The 9,685-nt window shown below is 60.6% G+C and overlaps 2 protein-coding genes across 8 annotated transcripts; both read left to right on the top strand.

The window, feature by feature from the left end:
• The first annotated feature begins 280 nt into the window (after positions 1–280).
• Positions 281–4,041, top strand: SLC10A3 (solute carrier family 10 member 3). 7 transcript variants are annotated; one of them, XM_047847464.1, is made up of 5 exons: positions 281–639; positions 998–1,031; positions 1,153–1,308; positions 1,577–1,655; positions 2,238–4,041. In XM_047847464.1, the coding sequence occupies exons 3-5, from the start codon at positions 1,190–1,192 to the stop codon at positions 3,807–3,809; spliced, it is 1,770 nt and encodes a 589-aa protein (XP_047703420.1). In that variant the 5' UTR covers positions 281–639; positions 998–1,031; positions 1,153–1,189; the 3' UTR covers positions 3,810–4,041. The 7 variants fall into 7 exon arrangements, with proteins under 7 accessions (XP_047703420.1, XP_047703419.1, XP_047703421.1 ...); XM_047847463.1 differs by having other exon boundaries at positions 281–1,031; XM_047847465.1 differs by having other exon boundaries at positions 281–1,308; positions 2,238–2,732; positions 2,820–4,041.
• Positions 4,042–4,654: 613 nt separating this feature from the next.
• On the top strand, positions 4,655–7,356 carry UBL4A (ubiquitin like 4A). Its single transcript, XM_047847472.1, has 4 exons — positions 4,655–4,790; positions 5,003–5,108; positions 5,306–5,520; positions 5,637–7,356. The coding sequence occupies exons 1-4, from the start codon at positions 4,743–4,745 to the stop codon at positions 5,745–5,747; spliced, it is 480 nt and encodes a 159-aa protein (XP_047703428.1). The 5' UTR covers positions 4,655–4,742; the 3' UTR covers positions 5,748–7,356.
• Positions 7,357–9,685: the final 2,329 nt, after the last annotated feature.

Raw genomic sequence — 9,685 nt, 5'->3', positions numbered from 1 at the left:
CAAGCGCAGAAGACTCAGCCCCACGGCGTGGACCAACCACGACCCGGAAGGCATCCGGGGCCTCAAGCCCGCGCCGACTCGTCGCTCCCGGTACGTCACATCCGGTCGGAACCGGCCCCGTTCGCTAGAGGTGAGCCGGCCGCTGCAGGGAGGGGCGGGGCCTCGGCGGGGCGGGGCCGGGGCCCCTGTGGGCGGGGTGGGGTGGGGTGGGGTGGGGTGGGGTGGGGTGGGGCGGGGCGGGGCGGGGCAGGGCAGGGCAGGGCAGGGCAGGGCAGGGCAGGGCAGGGCCCCGGCGGGCCCAGCTCGCAGGCGTCCGCCGGGCCGGCAGGCGCTGGCGCCGGCGCCAAACTCCCGGGCCGCGGCGGCGGGTGAGCGCTCTGGGCCGGAAAGGGAGGGCGGAACGCAGCCTCTGGCCCCGGCCCGGGTCCGTGCTCGCCCGCTCGGGCGGCCGGGCCCGACGGGCGCGGCCGCAGGGCCTGGGAGTGACGTGAGGGCCCGTAGCGCGATCCCGGGACCGCCCGGACGGGTCACCCGCCTGCCGACTGCAGGACGACAGCGAGAGCCCGGCGGCGGCGCGCCCCTCCCTCCTCGGTTCGCGCTCGAGCTCCGTGCCCAACCCGGCAACTTCCGGAGTCCCAGGTAGGGAGGAGCCCCGGGTCGGCAATGCCAACTGCCCAAACACCGAACTCACGGCCTGTGTGGAAAAAGCGGCCGGCCCAGGGTTCCCTCCCCTGCCTTGGGGTGCATCTGCTCAAAGTCTTCCAGCCCCTCAAGCAGAAATGGTGTGGGATCTGGGCCAGACCTCTCTTGCAGTGACTCAAAGCCGCCAGCAGTACTGGAAGGACAGGGTGGATGGCCCTTAGCCTCCTCCCTCCTGGAGGGAGGAACCATCACACCACCCCGGTGGCTTCAGTCCTGGGTGCTGTCATCTTTTCCCTGTGACTCCCCTCCACTTTGCTTCTCATACTCCCTCTGGTTTTCCTGCCTCCCTCTTCAGCGGTGGGATGCAAAGCTGGACCAAGGCCTCCAGGGTAAGTGACCCCCAAACTCCAAAGCAGCAGAGGCCATGGCATGCAGCGGGTAAGAGGGGACCTCTCCAGGGATGAGTTTTTGCTTAACCTGCCCATTCACCCTACCTCCCCTGCTCCCCAGGCTCAGATGACGGGGGACAGGGCCAAAGACTGATAGGATGTCGAGAGGCCAGAGCCTCTTCCAGGACTGGGACACTGCAATCAGGCACCGAGAGGAAAACGACAGTAGTGATGATAAACCACTGTGGCCCCATCCTGGTTGCCCCAGTTCCAGCAGGTGATGTGACTACAGGCTGGTGACAGCCCAAATTGAGAAGAGGAAGCAAGCAAACCTCTTTCCATCCCGAGGCACCTTCCCCCACTGGAAACACTAGGTCCCACTGGAGGTTCTGGGCTCTGGACCCTGAGCAGAGCCTCTCAGATGTGACACATTGCTTCTAGCAGCTCAGATTCTGGGGACAGATGAGTTGGAGCTCTGACAGGAGGAAGAAAAGCACCTAGCAAGCACGTGGTCCTATTTGACCCCCTCCTGCTTCCCCTTCCAGCAGGCTCCCTGGAGAGAGAGGACCTGCCCCCCATCCCAGGACCCCCATCTCACCACCGTCCGCACGTAGGGTAGGCCAGGTAGCCACTGCAGCACCATTCATAACTCCACATCCATGGTAGACATCAGCCCCCAAGGCCCCACCGCACACGCCCCTTTGCCAGCTGCTTTCTGCCTGGCAGGTGACAGTCAGACACCCTTTGCTCTCATCAGACTTGTCTCCTTGGCATCCCCACGCAGCCTTTCAGAGATTTCATCCTGGTTGTGGTATAGCTATGGCCCCTCTATAGCTCAAAGCCCGCGGGGAACAGGCTAGTGGTGATGGGACTGCAGGGTGGCTCTCCCAAGTCCCTTGGTATCAGGACATTTCTGCATGTTCACTGTACTGGAAAAGCCCAGGGAGATCAGCAGGCTGAACAGGAACTCCTATGTGTAGGTGGCCCCCGTGGGCAAGGGATGGGAAACTCGGCGCAGGTACGCTGGAGGAGGGGACAGGCAAATGGCACTTAAGGGTCAACACTAGCCATTGCCTTCTTGTCCCAGGGTTTGGGTCTAGGGGCTCTGCTGCGTGTCCCAGCAGGCGGGCTCACCGATCCCCTCGCTCCCGGCCTCACAGCTGGTCACCCTGACCAGCCACCTTTCTGTGTCCCGTCTGTCCTCAGGAAGAGCTCTGCCATCAAGGAGCACAGCACAGGGCCAGGCCTGGCCCATGGACCCTTCTCCGGACGGCCCAACGGCACCAGCGGGGCTGTTCTCCTAAGCCACAGAGGGCCTGGCCACACTGTCCTCAGCGAAGAGCCATGGTGTTCAGGAGGGGCAGAAGCAGCTCCCAGTGGTGGCCTCGCCTGGGAGGGGGTGGCGGTTGCCGAGGCCCCCTAGGCATGCTCAGGGCTTCCTTGCTTCTGGCCAGCCTGCCTTTGGGGGCCAGGGGAACAGCCAGTGCCAACCTCAGCACAGCTCTGGGCCACAGGGTGCCCCTGACAGGGGGCCGATACTTGAGCATTGGGGACGGCTCTGTGATGGAGTTTGAGTTCCCAGAGGAGAGCGAGGGCATCATTGTGATCTCGAGCCAGTACCCGGGCCAGGGCAACAGGACAGGGCCTGGCCCCATGCTGAGGGTCACCTCCCTCGACACGGAGGTGCTGACCATCAAGAATGTGAGTGCCATCACCTGGGGCGGTGGGGGTGGCTTTGTGGTGAGCATCCACTCGGGCCTGCCTGGGCTAGCCCCGCTCCTCATTCAGCTCCTGGACCCCCATGAGGCCCCGCCCATGCTAATTGAGGAACGGAGAGATTTCTGCATCAAGGTCTCACCTGCCGAAGATGCTCCCGCCACCCTCGGCGCTGACCTGGTCCACTTCTCAGAGAACCCGATTCTCTACTTGCTCCTGCCTCTGATCTTTGTCAACAAGTGTTCATTTGGGTGCAAAGTGGAACTCGAGGTTCTGAAAGGGCTCCTGCAGAGCCCCCAGCCCATGCTGCTGGGCCTCCTGGGCCAGTTTTTGGTCATGCCCTTCTATGCTTTCCTGATGGCCAAGGTCTTCGTGCTGCCCAAGGCCCTGGCTCTAGGCCTCATCATCACCTGCTCGTCACCCGGCGGCGGGGGGAGCTACCTCTTCAGCCTCCTCCTCGGAGGGGACGTCACCCTGGCCATCTCCATGACGTTCATCTCAACGGTGGCTGCCACCGGTTTCCTGCCGTTGTCCTCCGCCGTCTACAGCCGCCTGCTCAGCATCCATGAAACGCTCCACGTGCCCATCTCCAAGATCCTGGGGACCCTGCTGTTCATCGCCATCCCCATAGCAGCCGGCGTGGTGATCAGGTCCAAGCTCCCCAAGTTCTCCCAGCTGCTGCTGCACGTCATTAAGCCTTTCAGCTTCGTGCTGCTCCTGGGTGGCCTCTTCCTGGCCTACCGCATGGGGGTCTTCATCCTGGCGGGTGTCAGGCTCCCTATCGTGCTGGTGGGCCTCACGGTGCCCCTGGTCGGCCTCCTGGTGGGCTACTGCCTGGCCACGTGCCTGAAGCTGCCGGCGGCACAGCGGCGGACGGTCAGCATTGAGGTAGGGGTCCAGAACAGCCTGCTGGCCTTGGCCATGCTGCAGCTGTCCCTCCGTCGCCTTCAAGCCGACTACGCCTCCCAGGCCCCCTTCATTGTAGCGCTGAGCGGCACCTCGGAGATGCTGGCCTTGGTTGTTGGCCACCTCATCTATAGCAGCCTGTGCCCAGTCCCCTGAGGCCCCTGGGTCCAGCTTCCACCACGCGTCGCCTGCGGCCTCCAGCCACCGCCCCCACAGCTCTCCTGTACCAAAGGCCTTTGGCTCTCATGCACTATGCACTCAGAAAACAATCCAGGCTTATTTTTTTTACCGGTTTTTTATTCTCCAGCTTTCAGTGCCAAAGAGGCCACGCTGAGTTAGGTAGGTGGGCACTGCTCAGAAAATATATTTCAATAAAAGAGAGAAGCAAGCTCGGGTGCCTCCCAGTCTTTGACCTTTGGGGCCTGGGGAGTGGGGTAGGAATGGTGCGGCTGGGTAGATCTGGGCCAGGGTGGAGGACTGGCGTGGGTGGCAGTGGTGACCCGTGCACAGACTTTCTGTCTCAACTCTCCCTCCCCACGCATCCCCTCTCTGGGAGAGGTGGGCCCTGCCGTTCTAGAAGGAGCGTGGGAGAATGAGGGCAGAGGCCGGGCTCCGCAGCCAGCTCCCAAGCTCAGTTTTCTGCGGCCAGACTAGAAAAGAGGAGGCAGAAGGCCCCGCGAGCAGTGGGGCAAGCTTGGCAGGGCCGGGCCACTACGTGGACTCCCGAGAGGGAGAGTCGGGGTTCGCGCCGACTCGCCCGTCAGTCGGCCGGGGGCGGCCCCCCCCTCCCAAACCCCAGCTCCCCGACGAAGCCGATCCGGCCCCACTCGCTCCTCCTCCCTCCCGTGGCAGGCGAATCCGTCGGCCCGGGCGTTCGCCAGGCCGGACGCCAAGGTGACTCCTCCGGCGCCGGGGGCGGGGGCCGGGCCCCGGCGCGCGGGGCGGGGCGGGGCGTGGGGCGGGGCCGGGGCGCGCCCCTCGCGCTGCTTCCGGCAGCGGCGGGCGGTTCCGGCGCGCGCCCGGGGCGGCGGCGCGCAGCGGGGGGCGGTGGGGCGCGCGCCGGCCGCAGTGGACGCCGCCGCGGCCGCCATGCAGCTGACGGTGAAAGCGCTCCAGGGCCGTGAGTGCAGCCTGCAGGTAGCGTCGCGGGCCCCCGCCGGCCTGCCGGCTCGGGCACTCACCACCCCCTGGGCGCGGGGTCGGGCCGAGGGCGGGGACGGGCTGGGGGGAGGGGGGAGAGGGGGGGAGGGGGGGAGAAGGGGGGAGAAGGGGGGAGGGGGCGGCCGGGAGAGCCGCCGTCTGCGGGGGCCGCGGCCTCAACTCCTGCCTCCTGCCCTCGGCCCGGCCAGGTGTCGGAGGACGAGCCGGTGTCCACGCTGAAACATCTGGTCTCCGAGAAGCTGAACGTCCCGGTGCGCCAGCAGCGGCTGCTGTTCAAGGGCAAGGCCCTGGCAGGTACCCGGCAAGAGGAGACGCCCAGGGAGCCCCGCAGGAATTCAGGGGACGGGGTGCCTAGGCCGAGCCCGAGGAGCAGTGTGATGGCTGGAGTGCTGGCCACTCTACCTTCGGGGAGGTGACTGAATCCTCCCTCCTCAGACAGATGCCGCAGAGCTGCGCTGCGCGTAACGATTCCATCAATCTCTCTTTGGCAGATGGGAAAAGACTCTCCGATTACAGCGTTGGGCCCAATTCCAAGCTCAACCTAGTGGTCAAACCTCTGGAGAAGGTGTTACTGGAAGAAAGCGCTGCCCGGAGACTGGCCGAGGCCCCGCCGCCACCCCCACCAGCCTGGCAGCTGATCTCCAAAGTCTTGGCCCGCCACTTCAGCGCGGCAGATGCCAGCAGAGTCCTGGATCAACTACAGAGGGTGAGAACGCTAGCCCAGGACATCCGCTCCCGGCCCGGCTGCTCCCGTCCCCTGACTCTGTCTTAGTGTACCCCCCCCATTGGCACCCCCGAATCCTTCTGGCCTTCTCTCCTCAGGATTACGAGAGGTCCCTGAACCGCCTGACGCTGGATGACATCGAACGCTTGGCTAGCCGCTTTCTGCACCCCGAAGTAACTGAAGCCATGGAGAAGGGGTTCTCCAAATAAGATTCCCGGTGCGGGGAGGAGCCCAGCCAGGCTACAAGCTGCATGTAGCATTAAACGTGTTCTCCCGTCGCAATCTGGCTCATAATAATAGTAATACCTGGCAGTACCTGGGTGTCCACGCCTGGTTCTTGCCTGGGTTTGCTCCCACGCCTCACACAAAAGGTAAGACAACGAGGCTCCCAGCAGTGAAGTGAGGGAGCCAGCGTCTGAGTCCAGCCGGATTCTAAAAATGCCTCCGAGTGCCCAGGAAAAACAGGGACCGTTCGGAAGGGTTCCGACGGACGGCCTTTGGCAAATCTTGTTTAGCCCGCTGAGAACAAATCCTCTAGCGACTCCTTGAGGCCTGAGAAGTGAAGCTGCTGGCGCCTGCTGCCCAATCCTGTCACCTGACCTCTGACAGGTGCGGCATTGGCAGGAGGTCAAGTGACAGCCAGCCCCGGGCTGCTCTTCCGCTGCCACAGCCAGTGGGCGCTCGACAAGGAAAAGCGGGCTGGGGAGTCACGGACCTGTGTGGTATGACCTCAGACGAGTCCCTGTGCCCATGGGTCCCTAGGTGTTAACTCTGCCCAGTGAGGGCCACTCTCAAAACCTCCATTTCCTTCATTCTTACCCAGTCCTGGGGTGAGGGGCCTGCACCACTCCGTCCACCCCACGCTCTGTAAGCAGGCCCCAAACGGAGCAACGGCCAAGCGTGGCCCAGAAATGCGACGGCCCGGCCCTTCGTGTCACAGCCCTTCGCTACTCCCTCTGCTTGTCTCTGCCTGGACATGGGCATTTCTCACCTCTTAGGGATGACAGGTGACTGACTCGAGGTCACTCAGCCTTGGACAGGCCCCCACACCCTGCACTCACCCACGGTGTGGAAGTGGACCCCTTCCCCTGCCGCACGTACAGGGGCTTTCACTTTGCACACCCCTCACTTCCTGAAGGGAAACCTCAGGGCTCTGGGAAGGGGGCAGAAGCGTGGGCTGGTGGCACCGAGCCTCCCACCTTGCCTGATGTGCGGGCACTAGAGGTCATCTAGTCACCAGCTCCTTGGAGGAGGACACCCAGGTCGGTCGAGGCTAGAAGAAAGCCACTCTCCTGCCTGGTCCTCATGGGGTGAACGCTGGGTCCCCAGGCTTTGAAGAGCAGACAAGTCCCTGGCTCTGCCTGAGAGCTGGGAGTATAGCAGCTCGTGTGACTTACCAATGCTCCCGTCTTATTTTCAGTCAGGAAACGTTTGTTGAAATTTTGAATCCCATTAAAGGTGAACGTGAAACTGACTTGTATCCGAAAGGAACAATATTAGCCAGGCTGCTTTCGGTTTCCAACGATTGGTTTAACCATGAAAGAAATTGGTCTAAACGATAAAGGAAACAGTTTACAGATCTGAGAAGTCCCCGGGATATTGGCAGCAGATGAATAATTTCTCCAAACGCCTAGTGTCTTCCCGCCTCCCCTCTGGTTCTCCACCCCAGGCTGCTGCCTCAGGGTCTGAAGATGGCGGCTGCGGTTTCTGCCAAATCTCTAGTTCGCACCCAGCCGGGAGCACCGCAGCCTCAGCCTGCGGCGTAGCTTCCTTCTCTGACGCCCCCAGCCAATAAATGCTATCTTTCATTGGTCAGAAGCACGTCCCGTTCTGATGATTTTGGCCGGGGGTGGGGTGGGTGGTGGGAGGGCAGCCCCCTGGGTACCCACGAGCTGTGGGAGGGAGCAGGGGATTCTCAACCAAAGCCAGGGCTGGATGGCGGCCGGGGGCAGCAACTGCCTACTGCAGGGGTGCGACACAGATGCGCGTTTCAGCCAGACCCTAGAGATGGTCGCTGAGTCCCTTGTGCCAGCGCCTCCTGGCTCAGGAGCCACAAGAACCCTCTGGTGATTAGGAGCGGGCAAGTGGAGAGTTGGACACGGGGGTTGGGAACTCGGCCGGGAGATCAGGATGGACACGGAGGCAGGAACGAGGTGTTCAGGATGCATGGTGGGAGCCTGATGGAAGAGCTGACTGGGACCCCAAGCCCTGTGCGGCCTCCTATAGTGACGTTCAGGCGTTAGGTGTGGACAGGATGTCCTAGAGTCTCTGAGGACAGATGAGGGGGCTTCCCAGAGAGTGTAGCCGGCAAAGAGGAGAGAGGGCTGGGCCTCGAAGCATTCCACCAACAGGAGATGCAGAAAAGGCCAAGGAACATCCCGACACTGAGCCACAGGGAAAGCTCAGGATGACAGGCCAACAATACCATTCCAGAAAGGAGGAGGGGTTGTCCAATACTGCCAAGAGGCATTAGTAACAAGATGGTTGCTGGTGATGTTGGGAAGCAAGAAGCAGCTAGCTGCAGGCTGGCGAGGAGAGAGGGTGGTGCCAGTGACAGGGGATCCCGCATTCTGGAAGCTTGTCTGCAGAAGTGGGTGGTGATGGGCAGGCAAGGGAGGGAAGACGGGAGGGGGCGGGTGCTGCAGGGCTGGGAGGATGCTGCAGGCCACAGCCTGCCTCAGTCGATGCCAACAGCACTCAGGCAGACTTTTAACAGGACGCAGGAGGCCGCCTTCGCCTCTCAAAACTCTCCGTTCTCTGTAGGCAGTCAAGCAATAATAGTTTTGGAAGAGCCCAGGGCAGTTGTCTTGTAGAATGTCCCAGAGTCTGGATTTGCCTGATTCCCTCCGCGTTAGATTCAGCTCAACTGCTATGACCAGTTGCTCTGCCCTTCCCCTCCCCCAGCAGCTTCAGGAGTCCCGGGTGGGGCTGCGCCGTCACCGTCACCGGGGAGGCTCATTCTGGTCACATGGTCAAGGTTGTGGCCGCCACACCTCTCCCTCACAAAGGTGCGTTTCCCTGTCCTAAAGCACCAGGAGTCTGCGGTAATAAACACCTTGGGCCCATGTGCCTGTGTTGTTCGCCAGCAATCTCTAATGGTTTTACCACACGATGCCGACCCTTGCCTGAACGAATTGTACCGACGGCTTCAAACTTGTGGTTTGCCAGGGCTCGCGTTCTACAGTGATTAGCAGCATTTCTCATGAAAGAGCTTTTCTTTCTCCGGCTCTCTTTTCTTGATTACCGTGGTGGACGCATTGGGCTTTTTTATCCAACAACTTAGAATCCAAAAGTTATGTTTTGGGGGGTAACTTTTATTGGGCTATAGCGTGCATGCGGTCACGTGCATTACTCATCAGTGTACTGCTCAATGGATTTTTAAAGTAAATAACACCCATGTATCCATCCCCTCTGGATCAAACCACAGAACACTGCCAACACTCCAGCACCTTCCCAGTCATACTCCTTGCCCAAAAGTCTAATATCCTTTCGAATGATCAAACTGTTCTAGCCGTGGTTCTTTCTGGTGGGCCCTGTGTCCCTCTGACATGCCTCCTCCCTTTGTATTTCAAGCACTTCCTTACTTTTTGGCACTACGAAGCGCTCCAGGCTCATCATGTATTTTTTTCCTGCCCCAGCTCTGGAATCACCCATCACTCCAGGAAGCTCTGGTTCCTTTTAGTGGAGAATGACATGGAGAAAGCAAGGCTTAGGTGTAGGGTGTGTTCATTGCTACTGGAGGGTCATCACTTCTAAACCCTTTCACCGGACAAAACAAGGAAATATGTATGTTTAAGCTCATACTGCAATCCAGCATCACAGTCCTTTCTCACCGTTCGTCATTCCACAGAGAGAACTCTGGTTGCTGACAACAGCGATATATTTACTCATTTGCTGCACTGGGCAGTCTACCTTAAAGGACACCCCAAATGGCCTCACTGCAACCTCATGACTACCATTGCTGACGGCAAAAATACTAAGAGTAAGGTCAATTCTTGTGTCCTTAGAATATAATGCCCTGAAGGGATATACAAGCAGAAAGCGGAGTTAAAATCACCTGAATTTTCTCTGGGTGGTTTTATTATCATTTGGATGTGTAGTTAGGCTCATGTGTTTGTTTTCATTTGTTTTTGTTTGTATTCAACTT

The sequence above is a fragment of the Prionailurus viverrinus genome, unplaced genomic scaffold (assembly GCF_022837055.1).
Source record: "Prionailurus viverrinus isolate Anna unplaced genomic scaffold, UM_Priviv_1.0 scaffold_49, whole genome shotgun sequence".
Lineage (NCBI taxonomy): Eukaryota > Metazoa > Chordata > Mammalia > Carnivora > Felidae > Prionailurus > Prionailurus viverrinus.
The sequence above is the reverse complement of the archived record's forward strand: the minus strand, read 5'-3'. Positions and strand labels throughout refer to the sequence as shown.